The sequence below is a fragment of the Rhinolophus ferrumequinum genome, chromosome 10 (genome assembly GCF_004115265.2).
Source record: "Rhinolophus ferrumequinum isolate MPI-CBG mRhiFer1 chromosome 10, mRhiFer1_v1.p, whole genome shotgun sequence".
Taxonomy (NCBI): domain Eukaryota; kingdom Metazoa; phylum Chordata; class Mammalia; order Chiroptera; family Rhinolophidae; genus Rhinolophus; species Rhinolophus ferrumequinum.
Genome location: NC_046293.1, coordinates 51,329,417 through 51,353,251, shown reverse-complemented (window position 1 = coordinate 51,353,251; position 23,835 = coordinate 51,329,417). Strand labels below are relative to the sequence as shown.

The following is a 23,835-nucleotide window of genomic DNA, read 5'->3' as shown; positions in this document are numbered from 1 at the left end:
TTAGAAAGTAGTAGTTGAATGTACTCTTGAATAATTTTCAATTTACTTTTTGTGTGTTAGCAATAAATCATTTAAGTATTTACCAAAAATAACTCTGGTTTTAAAAATGTTGACCTAAAGTCACTTTCTTCCTGGCAGAAATCAAAGAATTAAAAGTCAAACGGGGTAAAAAGTGACCTGACATAATGCATTCTATACATCTGTAGATCTGTGTCCTTGCATTGTTGGCGCCACCGTTCCTATCAGAACTGAATAAAGATGATTTGATTGTAACACAAGAAGGGACAGTAGTAATAACACTGCAGGAAGTTTCATTTCAACCTTGAAGTGATTGCACAATTTATCCTCATCTCAAAACAGGGAGAAAGCAGTAACTCCTGCAGAATTAGCAACAGAAAATTTCTGATGAGAGAAAGTGATCAAGAGCGCCTACGATCACCCACAGTATTCAGCTGATTTGATACACAACCGAACTTTTCATACCTTTGCATTTAACAGCATGAAGAGTACATGGTCAGGAGTTGCCTGGGCTCGCCACTGTAAAATCTCCGCCAGAAATTGGTGCTAAAGTCATAACGCAGAAAAAAGAATCAGGGTGAGCACATCCACCATCTGCTACAAGTGTAAGTTCTGTCCTTGACTTACTAATAAAAACCGACACTTAAAGAACACTTACCTTCCTCACTAAATCATTCTCTTCAATTTGCCCGAGATCCCTTCCTGCAGCTTGTGCTATGCGTTTTCCAGCAACCAGATTCCCAACCAACACAGAAGCAGGGCCTACACCTGTAAGTAAGGGCAAAAATCAACTCTCTGAAGGTGGTAATTCAAGCTACATGCCCTAAAGCATTACCAGACTGACACAAACTGGTTCAAACTGATTGGAATACTCTTCTAAGCACTGGAAACACAGGAGAAAACAAGACAAATAAACAGCTTGAATTCTAGTGGGGAAAGGCAACCAGTAAGTACATATACAAATAAATAAAAAAACAGAATAGGATCACAGGAGAGGTGGGGGTGGTGGGGTGGAGGGGAATAAGAGGGTTTCTGCAGCTTGGGTATAGGAACATTTTCACTCTGAGGAGGTGACAGTTGGTTCCTATGATAAATAATTTTATCTGCTCCAATTACAATACAACACTAAAAGTGGGCTTACTAGTAATGAATATCTAGGCTGGAAAGAAATCTGCCTTCTTTGATGACTGAGTGAGTTTATCAGGAATATCAGAAGTGCTTTATTAAAAGTGAATAATGACATCCAGATTGTGGGACATTCTATAAGACAACTGGTCTGGACTCTTGAAAAACATCCATGTTTTGACGATAAAACAAGGCTGGGAGCTTCTAAATTAAAGGACATAACAGCCAAATGCAATGTATGACCATGACTAGATACTGGATTTTTTCAAAACCAGCTATAATAAACAAGTGGAAAAATTTGAATAGAGACTGTGTATTATTAGATGAAAGCATTACATTAAATTAAATTTCTTAATAGGATAATGGCATTATGGTAGATTAGGAAAATTTTAGGAGAATGTTTTGTTCTTTGGAGATATATTGCTGAAACACTTAGGGATGAAGTGTTACGATGTCTGTAATTTACTTTCAAAGAGTTCAGTAAAAAAATGTTAACAATTGGTGAATTTAGGGGAAGGTATGTGGGTGTTCATTATACTATTCTTTTAACTTTTCCATAGGTTTGACACTTCAAAATAAAAAGAGAAGTTCTCCTCTCTCAAGAAAAAAAGTGGTAGCATACTGTATGCTTTTCTTAGTGATCACTTAAGGATTTAAGACTCTACCGAGCCAGACTAAGAAGATGGCTAAAAAATAACAAAATTTATCACCAGCTGAGTTTTTAATAATACTGATGCTATGCTTAAATTAATATTAAATATCTTTTATTGCCCAAATCTGTTGACCCTGAACATATTGAAATGGCTGGAAAAAAAAATCACTTAAATCACAGAATCACTTTTAAATATTTGGGGAAGCTGGGTAACAGGTACAAGGAAATTCCTTGTAATATTTGGCAACTTTTTTTGGGTGAAATTATTTCAAAATAAAACATTACAATTTTTTTTAATCAAATAAAAAATTTAAAAAGGGTAAAGTACTTCAACACTGACTGCTGAACACTTAGTTTACAAAAGGCCTACTGCAATTTTAAGTATAATATACAAAATTCCTTCCTAAGAAACTATATAATTTATAGATACAGCATGCTGGAGACAGGTTTTTATGTAGGCAGGGACTCTGTATTTGACTGTGTAAATTGCCCAATCCTGGATTCACACTGCAAAGTAAATAAAAGTGTGACATTTTAAAAAGTTTAAAACGACACAAATAATTCAGCAGCAATTTCTTTAGGTCCTCCTGTGTGTATTTCTTGAGTCTATGGGTCACAAAGAATGAAAAATAACTGAAAGCAGTAATATCTAGGAGGCTAATTGCTGACACTTTGCTGTACCTGTAAATATGCCTTTTCATTTTCCCCACAAAACTTTAAATATCTGTCTTTAAAGTTTAAAAAACTTTAAAGACTGCTAGTCATCAACGGCAATATCTATTCTCCTTTTCTTCCTTAAAAACACCCAGTTTTTAGCTGGGCAAATGGCTGGAATAAGTATGGGATAAGACTATGTAAGATGAAGAAATATATGTGATTTCTAGAAAATATGTTTAAAGGTGGATGGTATTCCCTTCTTTGCTTTTTTCTCCCACCTGCCTGCTGGAATGCAAGAATGGTGGCTGGAGTCAGGGAGCCTAACTGGACCCTGAGGCAGGATGGCTGCAGCAGACTATTCTTTTTTTACAATCCTCCCTTTCCGCTCTGTCCTTGCTGTAGGGCGGAGGATACCTCTCTGCCCCACTGATTTTGGGCACGGTCTGATTGTTTGGGATAATGAACTGCTAGAAGACAAGACAGAAACAGAAGTTTTAAATCTGCTCGTATGGTTTGGTTTGCCTTCTTGCTTTTGCCACCTGCCTTGAGAAAAATATGGCCCAGAGAGCTGCTGGTCGCATGATGAGGAGACACGTGGAACAGTTCTGAACCCAACCTACAGCTGGAGTCGAGCGGCGCTCAGCGGAACCCAGCTAAGCTCAGCAGATCCACATCCCACGAGTGAAAAATAAATGCTGCTTATTTGAAGCCACTGAGTTTTAGGGCTATTTGGTATGCAGCTTATCTGTAACAACAATAGACTGATACAATGCCAGAGCAAAAAGATGGGAAGCTGGGGCCATAATGACGAGGAGCTGCCATCCTAGTCCTGGGCTGCCTGGTTCTGCATTAAGTTGCTGTTATGTTTTTCTGAAACTTGCAGCCCAAACCAGTCCTAACACATTCCCATTCTTCATACAACAGCTCCAACAGGCATCTCAATGACATTTTTGTCACTGGGCTGTCTTAGCACTGATTCATCTTCCTTTCCCCTCTTTTGCTTTTTTAAAATCTCACACTTACCCATCTCCACTTTCTGTATTCTTAAACCCCACCCTGTCATCTCTACCTCGTCTCCGCCATGATTTTCAAACTGCTTTGGTCTGACCCACATGTATCCCACTAAGATCTAAGCAGGTAATCACAACAGACAGCAAAAATATAGAGTCCAAACCTAATGCTTTCATCACACAGGTGCATGTTACGCTTATGTGGGCTTAGGAATTAATCTTGTATACAGGTTTTATCATTTTGTAAAATTGGTTGAAATCTGGCTAGCAAAGCAATGTTTTTAAGCACCTACTATGTGTCTAAGTAGCATCATTTAAAAACCTACTACAACATGAAAGTTTTGTTAAATCTTAGATTAAATGCCATTTAAAATAGGATTTTACTCATATTACAAATGAATGTAGGACTTAAGTGTTAATAGGATTTGAGATGGAGAAGAGTTGAGTTTTACACAACTGGCAGATACTTAGGCAGGTAATATGAAGATACTCCTTTTTACATATTTCTTGATTAGTAATGTATAGATTTCTTGATTGTAACTGCCCCTTTAGAATATTAACCTCCATAAACTCTTATATCCAGTAGCAGAAACTGATAAATATCATATATACTTTAGCCCTATACACACTGTTACTAAGATAGGTTGGTTGGTGAGCTGACAACAACATCTAGATGAATAACTGTGATAAGATCTTAGCCACCAGACCACTGAAATAATAACTACTGCAGAGCAGAGTTATTAAAATATAGGTACTCCTAGAGAGTCAGAGGCTTACCTATATTTTATTATTATACAGGTTTACCTTTCGGCCAAAGCTGTCTTACAGAATATAAATGCCATGCTTCCCTTTTCCTTCCTAATCTTCCCGCTTTTATCTTTTCTTCCTACCACATTTGGAGGCTCATGTGCTAATGAATTTATACGCTGTGTGTGTGGTTGTAAGTGTGTGTGTAATGGCAGCAGGATCTGTAAAGTCCAGATATGGCAAAAGAATGAAATTCACTGTTTTGTTTCTCTTTTCCATATGGCAATTCACACACTCTTATTTGCAGCTCGAATTCGTAGGAATATGGCAAATGCCAAACATGCTATTCATTTGTGTTTACAATCCAGGAAATTTCTGAATTAAGTCTCTTGCCCCTCAGAGGTGTTACAGGCCCAAATCAGACCCCCAAAGCTACAAAGGAATGAGGGATGACTCTAGGTGAGAGAGCCCCAACAGAAAGGCAGTATAACTTAGTAATTCAGAGTGTGGATGTGAGAGTCACAATTAGTGTGACTCTCACCTTGGCCACTAACTGGCTATATGACATTGGGCACAATTCTTAACTTTTCTGAACTTCACTTTTCACAGCTGGGGGCAAAGCTTTAGGATCACATTTGAAAATATAAAACTTAGCTAATATCTGGATTTTAGTAAGCACTGAATAAATACCAACCACTCTTGTTATTAGAACCTTCCCCGTACGACTTGCTTTATTCTACTTCCACAGTGGGATTCTGATCATCTTGACCTCACACCTTATATCCAGGGGAAATAAAGGAGCACTACTAAGAAGAATTACTCAGAAAAGGAAGCCAATAGTAAACCCAGAGAAACCTATTCTGCGGGGTCTCAGTCCTCCCTGCTTTTGGTCAGCTGCTAACTATTCTCATGTTACTGATCTTTGTAACGTCTAATTCTAGAAAAAGAAATCATGCTGAAAGAACTCAGCTTCTTGAAATTATGATTTTAATATTATGCCTTCAAAGCCAGCGTATTACCTGGTTGCTTTTGCCGGGGTTTTGGCAAATTGGTCACACAGGTATGTGGGCACATGAGGATATTGCATGGATGTAGAGATCCCTCCAGAAAGAGCTGTTTTGTCTGAGATATATGGATCCCTCCTAGTGGAGTTTTTGGCAATGTATTGGCAGGCACCAGAGCAAGACAATAAACTCCAACTTGATGAATGCTATCGATTGCCTAGAAAAATACAAAGAAAAATATTCAGTGAGATTAATTTAATACATTTGACATCCTCCTAACATAATGCATTACTCCATTCTAGGGTTTTTCTTTCTCCATCCATTCTAGGTCTAGAATCTGGTAGATTATTAAGATCCTATACATCTAAAGGTACCTAATCCTTTCAGTGATGGCACAGGTCAACAGAAGAAGGGTTAAAATATGATCTAAACGGAAGAGGTGGACACTTATTTGCAAGCCTCAATATATTGTTTCTTGAGTGATAATGTCACACACCTAGAAATTTGTTTTGGTTCTTTTAATATTTCAGCTGTCCAAAATAGCTCAATTAAATAGAGGCAAAGAACGTTTATGCTGAACACAACAGAAGCTCTGTAAGTGGGCTCCTGCGTAAGTGGCTCACCAGGTTAGCAGCACTCCCCTCTGCAAAACATCTGGGCAAGGCCCATCGCACACGGGGCACTGACAGCCACCAGCTCCCTCAGTGCACCTCTGCTCCTGCCACACACCTGTGTGCTTGCGGCGCAGCAGCAGTGCTCGCTTCTACGCTTTTTATGCCAGTTGTTCTTGTTATTCTGTTCACATAATTTAATTAACTACTAAATCAACTGATAAAATATCAGTGCAGGATGACAGAAAGAGTTATGCTTTGGAAAGACTCATTAAAGGTGAGCGCCTAAAAATCTACTGCTGATAGGTAGACAAGTTAATTCTAAAAGGTACGGATTATGTATTACAGTCCCTTTTCAAATACTCATGTTCTAGCCTAACTTAAAGAAAATAAAACCAGAAACCAAAGACAATGCATTTGGATGTAGTTTATGGAAATAATCTGAATTGGAACACAAATCGTTGTACCCACAGTCACACTACTCTACATGAAATGAACGCACATTTATATGTTTTGTGTTAAAATGTAATACCTGATGAATTTCTCATTTTTATGATTTTCTGCTTCAACCACCTTTTAAAACTGACCAACCAAACTTACCAGTTCCAAACATACCAGCTGAGAGGGCTCTACTGCATTAACCAGTATTAACTGAAAAGGCAATACAGCCTTAGAAGGATACACCAACAGTCATAAAGACAAACAAGACCTTTTATTGAAACAAGTTAAAAGGTCAAAGAAATAAACTTGAAAATCAATTAATCCTCAGAATCTACTACTAATCTACAGAGACAACTGGGAAATTGCAAGTCTGGCAGTTCCTAAGTCTCTGACATCTGAGAATATACAGAAAGTTAGCAAATGTGGCCTGGATTCCCCACTGAAAATACACTGCCTGGTAAGTCGTCTCTTGACCACCTTCCATTAGAAGGTGCTGAGTTAGGTATTTAGTTTATTATACAGAGACCTGGAATTATACAATCTCTGGGCTCTACCTACTAGAACATATGATGTCCTTACTGTTCTACTATGGATCCAAGTGCCCCAAGCTGAGAAGACACAGGGAAAACAGTGCCCTCGTATTTTATGCTCAAATCAGACCTCCAGTGACTTTGATAAGAATTTGGATTAGTAACTTAGCACACCATGTAATTCCTATAGTTGCTTTTTAGGGAAAAGTAACAAACATCCTGGGGAATTTCAGTTTCCTATAATAGGAAAAAATGTGTAATTCACCACAAGATTCAACCATTATGCTCCAAAGTTCTTTCTGAATGAAATAAGCAGTTTATTTGTTTGAAAATAGGAACAGTACAAAAAATATTTTTTGAAGGTCTGATTCTTAGCCATCTGTCAGAGATCAGCCCAGTCTCACCTTCTTTATAGTCTTTCCTGTCTAGTCTACCTTCAGTAGATTCTCTTTCTTTTCTCTCATTTTCCCCTACAAATAGCCTATGGTATACCAGCTGATAATTCAGAATCACAGATCCTGAGGATAGAAAGAAATCTTAAAAGTCATCTAGCCCTGCCACTCATCTGATGCTTGCATCATTTCCACAACATTACTACTAACTGGCCGTTAATAAATCCAACGTCCCAAGCAGACGAGTTAGACGTTGGGAACACTCCCAATAACAGATAAATTGCTTTGGCAAGGACAGCCCATGCTTCCTTTGGCCCTCTATTTACCAGCAAACATCTACTGAGCCTACTCTGATGATGTGCTGGCATAGCTATCGGGTTCTGGGGACTGAGCAGGAACAAAAGAGATAAAGTCTTGGCCTTCATGGGGCTTATTTTATACAGTGGATGTAGAAAACAATAAATATAAACATACTTATATAGTGGTAAATACTAAGTAGATAAATAAAGAAGAGCGAGGGGAGAGAGAGTGAAAGGGAATGTTATTTAAGATAGAGTGGGCCCCTCTAAACTCTTCACTGTAGATTATCTTTATGATTATTATTTTTGCTATTAATAATAATCACCATCATCATTTACTGAATATAGGCAGTAAGTAATTCAACTAATTATCTAATTACTATCAATTAATCCTTCTAATAGCTCTGTAAATTAGATGATTTTGTGCCCACCTTACAGGTTAGGAAATAAGCTCACAGAGGTGATGTAAGTTGCCTATAGGCACATGCGTGGTTGGGAGTGAAGCTGGGAATCAGAGTGCGATTCTAAATGAAGCTGAAGCTCTTCTCATCATTCTAGCCTGTCCCCTCTAGGAACATGTCCCTCATACTGAGCCCAAATCTTTCTTTCGGCTCAGGTCCCTAATGGTTTATGTCCCTAGATCTTTAACTCCACAGCAAAGCCCCTTCAACGCAAGAACAGCAGCCTGTATTTTCTCAGGTCCCTTGCACTCTAAGCACCACTTATACCATGTGGGAAGACTGTAGCTGTTAATAACTAAACTGATTACTGTCAAAATGTGTCCCACACATGGACAATTAAACCCTTCTCATGAGTTTTAACACTCAGGCACGAAACAGTGAAAGAATTGCTGAGACAAATCAATTTAATTGTTTTTGGCAACCTGAGCAGAAAAATACTATGTGGTCCAGAAGGAGAAATGGTGTTAAGTACCTGGGTTTGCTAATAGTAGCCAGGATATTTAAATAGTGATTGGCAAAAATAAAAATAAAAATAGGGAGACATAAGTAGCCCATCAAAGAAAGTGCTTCAGCAGTGGCTGCTGCCACCTCTGACAACAAGGCCAGCCTGCCCGACACAGACCCAGGGTACTCACCTGCAGCACACGGCTCATCCACTGGAAACTGTCTTCCTCAGAAGCGTCAGGTCTTTGTTCCGCAACCACCACGATGCGCTCATCATAAAATACAGACACAGAAAACACAGCAATTCTAAGAGAGACAGATCAAACACATCAGGACTGCCTTCACAACCAGTCCTATCTGCTTTGCTCAGTTGGAATACAGAGAAGAGACATCCCCACCACACTACCCAGGAATGAGTCGTTTAGAAAAGGAAACGTCACAATCATTACCATCAAAACAAGGACTCAAAAGACATGTACTAGGCACCACTGTCGTGAAGGTTGGGACACAGTGATAAATAAGGCACAGGCTCTGCCTTAGTGGAGTCTGCACGCCAGAGAGACAGAACACACAAATGTAATGTCATGGTGTAATATACACCGGGAGAAAGGACGGCAGGCGTGGGGAGTGGTGTGCGGCGTGCTATGAAGGCAGGGTGCTTGGGGAGTGCCTCCCTGAGGAGGGGACACTGGAGCAGAGACCTGGATGAAGTGAGGACGCGAGCCACGCGGAGATCTGGAAGAAGAGGTTTCCAGGCAGAAGGAACGGAAAGCGAAAAGGTTCTGAGGTAGGAACGAGCTTGGCAGGTTTGAGGAACAGCAAGAAGGCCAGTGTGCCTGGAGCAGAGTGGTGAAGCAGAGAGTGGTGGGGAGGTCAGAGCCAGGCCAGGGCGGTCACGGTCACAGAGGACCTGGTAGGCCAGGGGGGGGGTGTTCTGAGTGAGGTCTCCGCTCAAACGTCCCCTGACTAGTGAGGCATTCCCACACCCCCCCATACACACTGGCCAGCACGCCCCCACCCCATGTGTTTTTTCTGCATAGCTCTTATCACCACCTCACGTTACCTATTTCCCTACGTGGTTACTGTCTGTTTCTCCCAATGAGAATGTAAGCTTCACAAGGCCTGTTTTGTTCACTGCCACACCTGAGCCTCTAGAACAGTGGCACACAGTTGGCACCCAATAGGTATTTGTTGAATGAATGAATGCATGAAATAATGGGAAGTGACTGAATATGGCAGCATGCCTGACCGCCTCCCTCCCTCCTTTTCTTCCTCCTACACATATTTATTGAATACCTACTGTGTGCCAGGCACTGTGCTGAGTGCTGTGGATACAGCTGTGACCAAAGACAGAAGGTCTAGTGCCCCTTACACCTCATAGGAAGCCACATCATTATAAAAAACTATACACTTCAGGAACTGGTTCTCTGTTGGTTTAATTTTTCTTCTTCATCAAAAAAAGGGACATCAAGGTTGCTTTAGTGACATATATCCATGATTGTAAACTACTGAATAGGATGTCAAATAACTTTTCTTGAATCAATAAGCAAAGAAAAAAGGAGATCTAATTGACTTTATCCATGGAATTTGAAATTAGCATTTATGTACTGTGTCAATTTGTACATTAAAATGATATAATAATTTAGTAAGAGACAAGTAAGAGAAACAATTTTTAGGTATAAAACTCTTGCAGAATAGCATCTATCTCCATAAGACTAAATGAGATGACTTCCGTATGAAAGGAATGTAGGAAGCTCAACATTTTAGAATTTGGAATCAGTCCTCAGGACTCAACAAATAGTAATAATTAAAAACTGAAATAGAAAATATGGTTATGTCTTATTCCCTTCAATTACAGCCAAAGAACCAAACATTTTAAGATAAATATTCAAAGCCTGGTGTCTGCTATGCTTAACCAAAATAACCTAATCACTTGGCAAGGGAATTTACAGAACACAATTCAAATCACACTATAAAGATATATTTAGATTCCACTGAAAATTCTAACGTTTGAACTTTGTACTACTCACCTTCCTCTATAAACAGTCTTTATTGATTCAACAGCCAATCCAGTAGCAACAATGTCATCAGCATTATGTCTTCGACCACTAACCATCAGTAACCCGTCCATTTTTCCAATCACAAACACCAAGCTGCCCTGAAAGGTAACAATGATTTACATAATTTAAAGAGTAAAACAGACATTTTTACTTCCTGCCTTGAAATAAACCTCATCAAAAATATATGAAAAAAAAACAAACTTTTTGAATTCTAAGAAAGTGTTTCACATCTCAGCATCTCAGAAATTGGTGGAAAAATAAGTGACATCTTACAATTAATGGGGTCTTACAGTATATAAGAGGAGAATCCATTCATATTTATTCTTAGGAAGGAATTTTATAAGAAAGCAACTAGGATGGCACACAAGCACAGTTTATTTTCCAGGCCTTGATTATGCATTAGTTCATCTTCTGTATTTATTCATGGGATGGATGCAGAGAAAAATGTTATTTAATACCGGAATCAGGAAGAGATTACAACAGTTTTAATGTGAGAATGGCTATTTCAGGTTTATAAGGGTAATGTTTCTATCTGGCAAGATTAGAAATAGGCTAATAAAGAAAAGTCAAAGGAACACTGTATGAGCCTCTCCTTTCCAGTAAGATAACAGCTGTAGGAAAGTCTGCTGTCAATGCCCTAAAAGCATCACTGTATAAATAATTGTATTATTTATTATTTAATGTAATTATTACTAATAATTCTCCCAGACCCATTTACAATAAAATAACTTTTCCATTCATTACAGAATTCCTAAATTTCTTAGACCATTTACATTTAGTCATTATCTAGTAGTTATCTCCATGTGAATGTCTCTCATTGATGTACAATCAGTGCCACCCACTGACTACGCTATGGAAGTAACACACAACCTCTAATCTCAAGAAGCCACTGGCCCATCACAGAAGACAAAAGAGAACGAGCCATTTCCAACACAGTCTGAAAAGTGCTATGGTATAAGTAAATAAAAAGAATGAGACAGTCGCTTCTAATCTCCCACATCCGTTTCTCTGTTTCTTTCACACTGATAAAATTTTTAGCTAGGCATGGCTGACCAAAATAAAGACTGCACTTCAGCCTCCCTTACAGCTATATGTAGCCATGTGACTAGTTCAGAACAATGAGATGTAAGTGGAAGTGTTGCTCAGCAGCTTCAGGGACTCTTCCTTAAGAGACAGTAGGACTGTACCCTTGCTTCTTTCCTGATTCCTGGAATGTAGAGGTGACGGCTAGGGCTCCATCTTGGACGTCCACAGTGAAGTGGTAAGCTAAAAGGAGCTGGGTCTTTGAGAATTTCTTGGTGCTGAGTGAAGAAATCAAGAGAGTGTAGACTTCTTTCTAGGAGAGTGAATCTCTTAGAGGTATGCCCCCGCCCCACTGCTCCCCGTAAATGGTGGTGAAGAAATAAAATAAAATTAGGTCTTTTCTCATATAACGCAAGCTGTTAAGAGAAGAACGAAAGAGTAAGGAGGTAATTAGAGATGGCAGGAGGTATATGGGCTTAACTATGACAATGAATGCCTATTACTTACAAAATAAAATTCAAACTTCCCATTATTCCATGCAAGGCCCTTTATGATCTGGCTCTCTGCCTTCTTTGTTGGCTCATGAAGCTAGCTGTGAGCTCTTTGAGAACAGGTTTTGTATCTTAATTCTCTCTATAAACCCAGTGACTGTAAATATTATTTGCTGGAAAACAAAATGTTTTCCTTCGAAGAATTTACTATTACACAAGTTGGAGTGCTGATAATTTACATGAAAATGCTTTGTACACTATTTATTATGGTTTCCCTTTGCTACTGAAGGTGACTTTTTCAGCACTCTTCTAACTTATTGAAACGTATTAATCAAATTAAAGAAAGACAGCAAGAATAAGTGAAAAGAGTTTTGAAAATAAAAAATAAGGTATCAATTTGAAGGAGTCAAATGAATTTAGGTAATGAAAGCAATCAACATTAATGCATATATAACATTCTTACAGGAACTGCTCTACATAAGTTAAGAGGCCCTAAACACTCTTGGAATAATTAGAATTTTGTTCTGCTCTGTGAATTAAAGCCCAAATATTTGGATCAGATGCACCAAAACAAACATAAAAGCGTCACTTACCGGTCCTACAAACCCCAGCAATCCTGACCGGATAAATGGCACGTCCCCAACAGGAGAGCCTGCAGAATTCACTGGAATCACCTGAAAGACAGAAGAAAGTGAAAATCTGAGCCTTTTCTTTAAAAATGTATTTGATTTTAGATAGCTTTTAAAAAATGATATACAACAAGTAATACTTGTTGAAAAACTAAAATTATATAAATAGTGAATACAGGAATCCTATCCATTTATTTGTTTGTTTGTTCATTTGTTTTGTTTTGTGTTTAGGAATCCTACCCCTTTTAAGAGATAACAAACATTTATAATTTGTTGTTTATCTCTCTGGACTTTTTTACGATGATATATTCACATTAAGAATTTTTTTTTTTTGAGAAAAGGATCGTAGTATATATACTGCTTTGCAGCTTGCCTTTTCATATAATCTATCTTGGATAGCTTTACAAGCTGGTACTAGACTCTCTAGCTCCCTTTGTACAATAGTTCTGTACCATAAAAATAGCATGGAGGACAGGATAGCATAGAGTCAAACGTAAGTTCAATTGCTGGCTCTTTTGCTTACTGGTATGTGGACCTTGGGCAAGTTCCTGGACTTCTCTAAACCTCTGTTTCTTTGGCCATGAAATGAAACTCCCACTGCCTCTCACAGGCTTAGGGTAAAGATTAAGGGAATGTAAACAGATTTGCAGACATAAGCACAGTGCCTGGCCCAGAATCAGTACTCAGGAAACTATTAGAATTAATAACTATTAGAAAGTAGCCAGTATTCTTGGCTGTGTAGGTCATTCTAATTTTCCACTATTACAAACAGTGCTTTACTGAATACTCCTGTACATATTTTTGGGCATTTGTATAAGGTATGAGTCTTTTCAATTTTAACAGGCTACCGTACAAAACTATTATATCAATTACACTCCCCCAAATACCATATCAGAATGTGTCTTCCTATACTCTGACTCATACTATGTATTATCAATTTTTTCCAAACTTTGCCAATCTGGTAGGCAAAAAAAATATCCACTGCTACTTTAATCACATTTCTTTATTAGAAATATGGATGAATTTTGTTTGTGTATTGGCCATTTGCATTTCTTTTATAAACAGCCTGTTCACGTCTCCTGTTTATTTGTTTTATTTGATTGGGGTTTTTTTCCCTTTAATTTTTAAGATTTCTTTTTTCTCTATACAGGGAAAAAAATAATGATAGCTAACATTTATTAAATGCTTATTGCGTGCCAGCTACAAGACCAGCTGCTTTATAGTTAATCCTCAAGACAAGCCTATGAAACAAAATTAATACTTCCATTTTACAGATGAGAAAGTGAGACACAGAAAGTTTCATTTGCTTCAAATTGAATAGCGATTTACTATTCCAAATAGTAAGTTTGGAATGGAAAATTAGCTCTTTGCTCTTTTATGTGGTGTGGAAGTGTTTCTCACCAGTGGCTTATTTTTAAAATCCACTTTTATTTTATGACCAGTCATTACTAGGTCTTTTGTCCTAGTCAAATGTTAATCATGTTGGAAAACTCCTCAGGGTTTTGTTTTGTTTTTTAAGATTTTTATTAAAATATAGCTAACATACAATATTATATTAGTTTCAGGGGTACACCATAGTTATTCAACATTTATATATCTAAAGAAGTGATAACCAGGATAAGTCCAGCACCCATCTGACACCGTACCATGCTATCACAGTATTATTGACTGTGTCCCCTATGCTGTACATTACATCCCTGTGACTTATTTGTTTTATACCTGGAAATTTGAACCTCTTATTCCCCTTCACCTTCCCCCCACTTTTTAAATTTTTAAATTACAGTTGACATTCAATATTATTTTATATTAATTTCAGGTGTACAGAATAGTGATTAGATATTTATATAATTTAAGAAGGGATTCCCCCAACTAGTTTAGTACCTACCTGGCACTATACACAGTTATTACCATATGACTGATTATATTCCCTATGCTTTACTTTACGTTCCCGTGACTATTTTGTAACCAGCAATTTGTACATCTTAATCCCTTCACCTTTACACCCTGCCCCTCAATCCCCCTCCCATCTGGCAACTATTAAAATGTTCTCTGTATCTCTGAGCTTATCTCTCAGGGTTTAAATATAAGAATCCAGTAAGAAAACTTAGAAACTTTAATTTGCAAAACCACGGCAATAGTTTTCTCCTTTTTTGGTTAGGATTTTTATTCTACATTAGTATCATTACATTTACACTGCAGATTTCAAAATGTCTTCATCACTATGGACCTAGCAGTGTGGTATTAAATCTAAGAATTTTGATTAGGCAGCTGTTCTCGTAGAAAAGGATCATAATAAAATATTATCAGTATCTTCAAACACTACTTAAGAATCTTGTTTATAGTAAGGTAAATGCAGCAATAAAGAAAAATTGAGGTATTGGAAATATACGTAGTCCAAGCACTTTAAAATAAGAGAAATAGGGCAAGATTTCAATAAGTAAAATGTATATACATTCAACAGAGGTAGTTAAGTCACCTGTGAGTAAACCTAGCAGTAAACATATGCTTGAAGAGTTGATGACTGTCTGCTCCCATCTAGGTGACTTGGTCACAATCTTTGATGGAAGGGCGAGAATGTAGCAGTAACAGTGATGATGATGGCAGTAACAGATAGACATTTAGTAATTTATATGATACCATTTTAGGGTGTGTAAACACAACTGATGGTCAACCGACGAATTCTCAACCTTTTTCAGATACCACACCATTTATGTAGGGAACACCAGTTACATCTGTTATTACATAATTACATGCACTGATTTTCAAATGGGATGGTAGATAGATGTGCCCTGCCATGTTGAACCACTAGTCCAGATTACAGAAAAAGGAAGCTTAAGGAACTGAAAATCGGCAGTGGTCATATAAGCTTGTGTGAAGGGGGGACATGGCCCATAAACTGGAGTTATCTGTTCCCTACAAGGTACCCTGAGGCAGGTTAATCCCAATGATGAAATACAGAAAATTCATTACGCCTGTCTGACTTCCAGGCTCACCACGCAAACTTTCATTACAATCTGGCTTCACGTGCAGAGCTGCCTGCAGGAAGACAATGTGCTAGTTACGCTAGAGTATGAGCTGTTTGAGGTGCTCTGTTTGTTTTCCTGATGTACCCCAAGCATCTAGAACAGCGCTAGACACATAAAAGGTGCTCCATTAATACTTGTCTGCCTGAACGTTTGAATTATGGGAGTAGTCTGCCCCTGTGATAGGACAGTTCTTCATTTTTCATTAGTAACCTGGCATTCTGGTTTACATGAGACTTTTACGAGCTCAGTTAATTTGAGTCTACGCTTGACGGATGGAACCATTCTCACTATATACTCTCAAAATTAAATTTTTGGGCTTATAAAACTCAAATCATGGTATATTCACCAGAGGAATTTTTAGGAGGCCTTTTACTCTTTATTTATTCAACAGATAAACAACAGTACTTCCTGGATGCCAGGTGCTGTTCTAAGCATTTTATAAACATCAACTCATTTAGTTCTCACAACAATCCTATGAGGTAGGTACTGTGATTACTCACACGTTAAAAATAAAGAAACCGATGCACAGAGAGGTTAAGCAACTCACCCCAGGTCAACGCGTGAGTGGCAGAGTTAGGACTTGAACTCAGGCAGTCTAGCTCCAGAGGGCATGCTCTCAGCCTGCTGCTACATTATGCTATTTCCCATCATCCCATGGGAAATACAGCCCATCTGCCCTACTGACACCCTCGCCAAACATTTTCCAGGTAAAATTTTAATATCATGTACCTCAAATGTATTTTTGGTCACACCAGCAAGTCCAAAGTACATCATGCCTCCTGTTCTGGAGCTGACGCAGATTTCCCCAATTTCATCTGTTTTGCAGAGTTGGGGAGGTCCATCGGGTTTCACAATACACATCATCCCTAGTGTACAGAAAATACAGTGAAGGGGGAGATCCTGGAAAACCTTTGCAAAATATCAGCTTCATCCTTGTGAACCCAGGAAAGTTTCGTATTCGCTGAGTAGCATTAAGGAAGAACACCAAATAAGAATGTTAAAAATAGAAACTCTATAGGTGTATTTGAAATTTCCATCTTTTAACTCTGATGATAAACAATTTTTTAAAATTCAGAAAATAAAACATACAACAGATGTAGACTGAAGAGTTTAAAGATAATGACATATGAAAAATGATTGCAAAGTCCAAAGAAACAGGTTAAATTAATTTACCCCCAGGCAGATCAAACTCAAACAGTCACAGAACCAGTGTGCTCTTCCTGCCAGTCCCACTAGCTTGGCAGTTACAGTGACAACCAGACCACTCTGATGTCACTCAGTACTTACCTTTCCACGTGAACAACCATCATTAACATTCACAATTCAATTACACAATACTGCTGAAAGGTAAGTATAATTTGAATCACTTAACTATCAGAGAGCCTCTGAGAAACGAAGGGACGAAGTGTAAATTTTGGATTCTTGGTTTTTTCCCTCATATTTTATCATTCTCTACTATCTCTAATGACAAATCTTTGCGAAAAACCAAATGGTACTCCTGAGAACTCACCACCAGGCATCACATGTCCCACATCCTGGACTGTCAGTGCTGAATTTTTATCTTCAGTATTGACCCGGATTACCCCATAGCTCAGTCCATTCATTGAGAGAATGGCTCTTCCCGGCAAAGGGGCTCCTGGAACTCCAGGCCTGAAAACAAAATAAACTCATCAAATTTGGCAAATTAAATATAAAGAGAAAAGTATGACTATGTAGGAAAGTAAATTTCCTCTGGCTACCACACACACACACAAATCCTAATTTCTCTACCAAAAACATACCAAATTAATCACATTCACATATACAAAGCATAGTCAACTTTCATTTAGGTGGAAAAAGTAAATTTTAGTCAGTTGTCAAGACTATATTGGTCTAGGGCATACTATACATGTATCTTCTATACTTATGCTTATATTTAACTAATATAATTAGGCATAGCCTATTTCTAGTCTAGGATGATAATTAAGGATTCTAAAGAGCAAGACAACACAAAAAAAGAACTAACTCACAAATACAAGATGAGAATAATTAAATTTTCAGTTTACCAGTTCCACTTAGTGCAAGAGTGGGAAAAATAAGTGAGATGCTTCAAACTGCTTCACAAAGTCATTTTCACATTTAGGCTTATGAAGCAGAAAATTAGCTAACACCCCGTCACTGCCTGGTAAATACTGCACATTTGACCAAAGGTGTAACACCCATCAAGAGCACTATGTTCTGAACAATACCTGCGGATTGCGACAGTCATGGCTTCAGCAGAAGTAGCACACGGGCAGATGGCCTCAGGTTTCAGCCCATGGCTCTGGAACAGACTCAGGAAGGCATCGCAGGATGACACAGACCCTAAGGAGTTGGAACAGATCAACTTGAAAGCTGAAATTATGATTTCATTACTGCAGGAAACTGGTAAAGAGTGAAAAGCTGACGCATTTGTTTCTCATGAGAACTCTCACTGTACAGCATTAATTCCATCCAAACATGTTACTGTGCCTGTAAGATGGTTGATACATTTCAAGGACACATGAATGCTCATCCAGACCATGAAAGGTCACCGAAACTATTTAAAGTTACAACTTGGAATAAAGCCTCTCCTACCAAGCCGGCCAATCAATAGCAGAGACACACTGTGGCCAGTTTGGAATGGAGCTACTAACTCTTCATGAAGTAACTATTTTAGCCATTGCAGTACTAACACTCAGGCTTGGTTCTACCCCTCGTCTATGTGATTTTCTCTGTCTTGTTTCTTATTAAGGTCAGTCCCACATCTGTGTTTTATTCCAGGATGATTAACATGACTACTGACAAAAATCCATTATGACAAAGAGTATAGTATCTAATGTTTTACCTGATCCTACTGTGTGGACACACAGGATGTCTGTGCTTGTGGGGAAAAGCAGGTAACACGGCAGATCTCTAAAAGCTTTTGCGAACTCGATTTGCTGCTAGGGGGAACTTACATAAAGTCCAGACACTTGGTTAAACCAAGTCACCTTCTTATCATTCCTTTTAGTACATGATAGAAGAAGGATGTAAATGAGTAAGCAAGGAGTGGATTTAAAAGTGTATGGATCCATCAAATGATGACTAAATAAAATGTGATATATCTATACAATGGAATATTATATGGCAATATAAAAGAATGGAGTTAGGACACATGCCACAATGTGGACGAACCTTAAAAACATTATGCCGAGTGACAGAAGTCTGTCACAAAAGACCAGTATAGTACAATTGCATTTATATAAAATGTCCAGAATAGGTAAAGCTATAGAGACAGGAAATAGATTAGAAGTTGCCTAAGATTAGGGGACAGAGAGGGAGGCGTGGGGAGTGACCACTAATGGGTATGGGGTTTCTCTCTGGGACAATGATGTTCTAAACTTACATCATGGTGATGGTTGCATAACTGAATATACTGAAACTATTAAACTGTACACTTTAAATGGGTAAGTTTTGTGGCATGTGAATTAAATCTCAACACAAATGTTTAAAAACTGTTTCTAGAAAGGGAGCAAAAACCTCAACCTACCAAAGGAAAGGATAGTCCCAGACCATACTCTAGAAATACTCACAGGGATTCGCTCCATCAGTCACAATTAACATCCGGAGGGAACTCAAGCTCACATCTCTTTGGTCCCGATGTGCCATCATAGCCCAGTGCAAATCTCGACATTTTACTAAAGCTACCTTAGCTACAAACAAAAGGGATAAAGTTAACACACACATACACACTCAATTTGGTAGATATTTAATTTTTACTTATTTTAGGGATCAGGATTTTTACTAAGAGAAAACAAGATAGATTTCAAAGAAATTATGCCAGGTGCTCTGAAGCAGTAGCCATCACTGGACACATTAATGTTTTGCTCACTGTGACGTGTAGGAGCCACATACCTTAGCCAAAGAAGCTTTGAATACCAAAGCACTCAATAAATCTAATTCAGGGCTCAAATTCAGGCAAATTCGTCTTAATTCTTAAGAAAGGATATCATGCGAGATGAAATTGACAAGATAAAATTTTAGCAATTGAACTCTAAAACTTGTCAAGCTACCAAGGTATAGAATTATGTCTCTAGAAGGACAATTTGAAAATCTCCAAAATCTTAGTTCAAACAGTCACATAACTAAAGCTTAGGTGCTGTGGTTAACTACCTTTGTGGGCATGTACTCTTTGGACCCAAGAGAGAGGGCAAGTCTTCATAACAGAGTAGGGCACACTAATTGTATGCATCTTATTCATTACATTCTGAAAAGCAAAGACAGACAAACAAGCAATCAATACTGAATACATACATAGCATTTTAAAACTGAAGTGATATTTTGTTAGCAATTTTAATCGTACATGTAATAAATACTCAAATACATGCTCTTTGAAAAAAATCTGAAATACTAACTAAAAAATTGAAGTCTCCTTTGCTACCTACCCGTAAAACTGGTTCCCTCTCCTCCTCAGAGGATTCACTGTTATGAACCTGACATGTATCCTTTCCGCCCTTTTTTAAAATGTATTCACATATATATTTGTCCCCATAGAAACAGAAAGCTTTTTTCCCCCCTTTCTTCCACCTTCCACTCTGGCTCAAGCTGTTGTTTCTCAGTCCAGTTGTGTAGGACACAGCTCCCCGGCCCATGCTGGTGTTATGAGCCTCGCGCTCCCCCGGCTGAGGCAGTTGGTCGCCAGTCGTTGGTCAGCCGCTCACAGCAGCTCATGGCAGCTCTTGCCGGCTGCCGGCCACCTCAGGCTGGCCACTGGCTGCTATTGCCGGCACACAGTAGCCCACAACAGCACACAGCAGCCCGCGGCAGCACTCAGCAGCCCACGCCAACCTCTGGCTGCTCATGGCAGCCAAGGTCTGGAAGAGCTGTTGTTCTTAATCAGCTGTAGAGGGCACAGCTCACTGGCCCATGTGGGAATCGAACCTGCAACCTCAGCGTTAGGAGGACAGCGCTCCAACCACCTGAGCCACCGGGCCGGCCCCCAGAAAGTATTTTAACATAAAAGGCGTCATACTGTACATATATCTGCTATGTACTTTTTTTTCACTTAAATTGTTTTAGAGCTAACTCTATGAACATCTATACGAGACCTACCTAATTCTTTTTGAATTGCTGCATAGTATTCCATAGTATGACTATACCATAATTTATTTAGGCATGTCCTTATTATTGACAATTATTTTGCTACTACAAACAATGTTTCAAGGAACATATTTATACTCAGTTCCCTGGGTACATGTACAGGCATTTCTCTAGAGCAGATACAGACCAGTGGTACTGCTGGGTCATAGTATATATGTTTTCTAAATTTAACAGGTACTGCCAAATAGTCCTCCAACCCAGTAAGTGCTTTCATCATGCTCATGCTTGCCACATACCACAAAGGGTTGGGTATTACAAAACAAGAAATCGAAGTTTCCCTGTTGCTTACAGGAGGTCATGCCCAGACCTGTTGGGTATTTGAGTAGATAAAGCTGAGTGAGCTGAGGGGTCAAGGGGTCAAGCAATTTGGTGTCTCTCCTACCACCCAAATGAACATACCCAGGACCTCCTGTCCCCAAAGAGACCCAGCCCGGCAGAGTAACTCAGTCTTGGTAGTTAGGCTGGCCATTTTGCTCACCACCTAAGTGGTCCAAAGAAACCAAGACGCCATTGTTAACCTCTTTTTCTTCCCTACCCCCAGTCTCTAGCTATGGCGACAGACTTTTGGACGTCAGGGAAAGAATGGTGTTTATAACTAATTCTTCAAACACGTCCCTTTAACCCCTCACAAGGGATTTTTAACCTCTGATAAAAATACAAAACGGGAAGGGCTTCAGAAAAGATCTAGAAGGTATGTACACTCAAGGAGTAAAGTTCTTACTAATTAAAGGGGTCATGAATGAAAAGGGATCCTCCTCCTCCTCCTCCTCCCCCTGCTTCATTTTCTGCTCTTTCTCAGACTCCTGTAATGTGTAAGGAAGTTGGAGATGCTCACAAAGACCCTTCTCAACTCTAGGACCCTGTGTCTCCTCTCTTCCCGCCTAATCGCCATGCTCCATAGTGTAGCTTTTCCAACTTGAAATGTCCCCTCTCTCTAACCCCACCACAAAAATATCTCTATATGGCTAAATGTTACCCATTTTTCAAAATTCAACTCAACTGTCCCCTCTTTGATGAAAACAGCCTTGAAGAACTCATTTTTCTCTAAGCCTTACTGCATGTTACCTTTTCCTCTATTATTGAAAGTAACCCTATTACCTTGTTATTCTATTTTTTAATTGTAGCATGGAGTCATTCAATACATTTTGTCCAATAGAAAGGTTAGATATTATTACTCACAGTTGTCAAGTTCTTAATATACCTACGTAATCCTTTCTTCAGAAAGGAGAGGAGGTAAATCTCAAACATACTTTTTAAAATCATAAATATATAGTCATTTGTAGAATCTTTTAGGCTTTGAGCCATCAGAGCAGATGTTTTAAAAATTACTGATCCTAAATTCTCCCACACACTATCATGTGAGGGGTATACCCAACCACACAATGAAGAAAAAACAGAATTATATTCTCCTTTCAAAAAGATTACCATTTGCATTACAAAATCAAATTTCTCTGGAAAATATTATTGATCTTTTGGGGGCTTAAATTTCAAACAAGTACCGAGAGATGCTGTGGTTACAGAGCGTGCTCACTGACCTGGATCACAAGCACATTTACACGAAAGGCCGTAATGTGGAGTCACTTACCGCAAACATGCCATGCCACAGCCCCGCGTCCTTCTTAAAGTCTAAAACATTTACTACCGTTTCCCCTAAAATAGAAAACACAGGGGGGGTAAAAATCAAGGAAATCATCTTCAGTGTTAAGTAGCAAAATCACGTCCCTTGTCTCTGTGAAACAGCTGAGTTGGTACTTTCAAAGAGATCGCTAAAAACTCTCAGTCTTTTGATTAGTTGAGGATCTCCTCATATTCGCTTGGGGACTGGTCACAGGGTGACATGGCCACAGGAGAGACAATGAGTTTGAAACTCCTTATGACTTAGGCAAGTAATACTTTTTTCCTAATTATATAAGGAACATGTGTTTATTTTAGAAACCTTGGAAGTTTCACAAACACATGGAAAAAATTATACTTCCTAAAGAAAATAAAAAATGTTGGCGTATATATCTACCTATCTACATACACACACATACACTTCTAAGCATTCTACAGAATACATTTTTGTGTTTTAATTTGTGCTTTTTGGTAGCTGAATTTCTTTGACTCCAATTCTAAACACATGGCAGCTCTGAATACATGGGAAGATGGATACCTGACATTCCACAGTTAATAATAAACACATGGTTTTAATTAGTTTTCTGTTTCTGCACTCTAGAAATCATACTTCACATATGTGGTTTGCCCAGAATTTCAGTTCCTTTAAATTACGGCATATTTGTGAAAAAGAAGAAAGCAAAAGCGAGCCAAAAATGTGTCTTTAGAACATTTCACTCTGGAATCCAATCATTGAGCACTCTGCTCGTAGTCACACATATCTGAAGCTCACAATGAGGGCAGTCATGGGATGAAGTCTGACCTTCAGAATAATTGCAGGCCTGGGACAGAGCTTGGCAGTGAGACAACATTGCAAGGCGGGACACTGTAACTCCCATCACACTCCCTTCTTTGCTTGTTTTATACTAGAAAAAGAAAAAGAAAAATACAAAAAAACAAAAACATAAGAAACACAATAAAATGGGTTTTATTTCAAATGACAAAACTAGAATCCTAAAACGAAACTCAGATAAGTCATGAAAATGGGCTCAATTTAACATGTTTCATATGAATATTTGAGGCTTTGTATTTGGGCCCCAAACTCTAATCACACAAAGATAGGATTGGGGATGACAAAGCTCAACAAAAGTATGTGTTAAATTCTTAAAAGTATAATTAGTCATCAGTGTGGTGGCTGTTAAAGAAGCTAAAACAAACAAGCGACTTGAGCCACATTAACAGAAGCCCAGTATCAAATACAGGGCTAGCACAGCACTGACGAGTTAAAGGTACCAGTTTAGGAAGGGACGACCTAGAAATAGCCTATTCATTCTTACAAATCGATCGACTATGATTTTGCTTTAACCCCAATTCTCCATTCAAGTTGATTTTTACCAAGATCAGAAACTTTCTGATTGTTAAATCACAAGGACATAATGTATCGTTTATGAGACCTTTCTGTAACATCTGACATTTCCTTTCT

The 23,835-nt window shown here is 38.5% G+C and overlaps 1 protein-coding gene across 4 annotated transcripts in view; it reads right to left on the bottom strand.

The window, feature by feature from the left end:
- DIP2B (disco interacting protein 2 homolog B) overlaps positions 1-23,835 on the bottom strand; it is a 194,789-nt gene that overhangs the window by 25,142 nt on the left and 145,812 nt on the right. For all 4 annotated transcript variants that reach the window (XM_033116872.1, XM_033116869.1, XM_033116871.1 and 1 more), the window contains 13 exons: positions 23,176-23,278; positions 22,345-22,409; positions 19,773-19,866; positions 19,193-19,312; positions 17,849-17,963; positions 17,131-17,270; positions 16,350-16,486; positions 12,559-12,639; positions 10,422-10,549; positions 8,583-8,697; positions 5,229-5,430; positions 677-786; positions 484-564 (listed from right to left, as the gene is read on the bottom strand). In XM_033116872.1, coding sequence (XP_032972763.1) covers positions 484-564; positions 677-786; positions 5,229-5,430; positions 8,583-8,697; positions 10,422-10,549; positions 12,559-12,639; positions 16,350-16,486; positions 17,131-17,270; positions 17,849-17,963; positions 19,193-19,312; positions 19,773-19,866; positions 22,345-22,409; positions 23,176-23,278 — 1,491 coding nt within the window. The remainder of the gene's footprint in view (positions 1-483; positions 565-676; positions 787-5,228; positions 5,431-8,582; positions 8,698-10,421; positions 10,550-12,558; positions 12,640-16,349; positions 16,487-17,130; positions 17,271-17,848; positions 17,964-19,192; positions 19,313-19,772; positions 19,867-22,344; positions 22,410-23,175; positions 23,279-23,835) is intronic.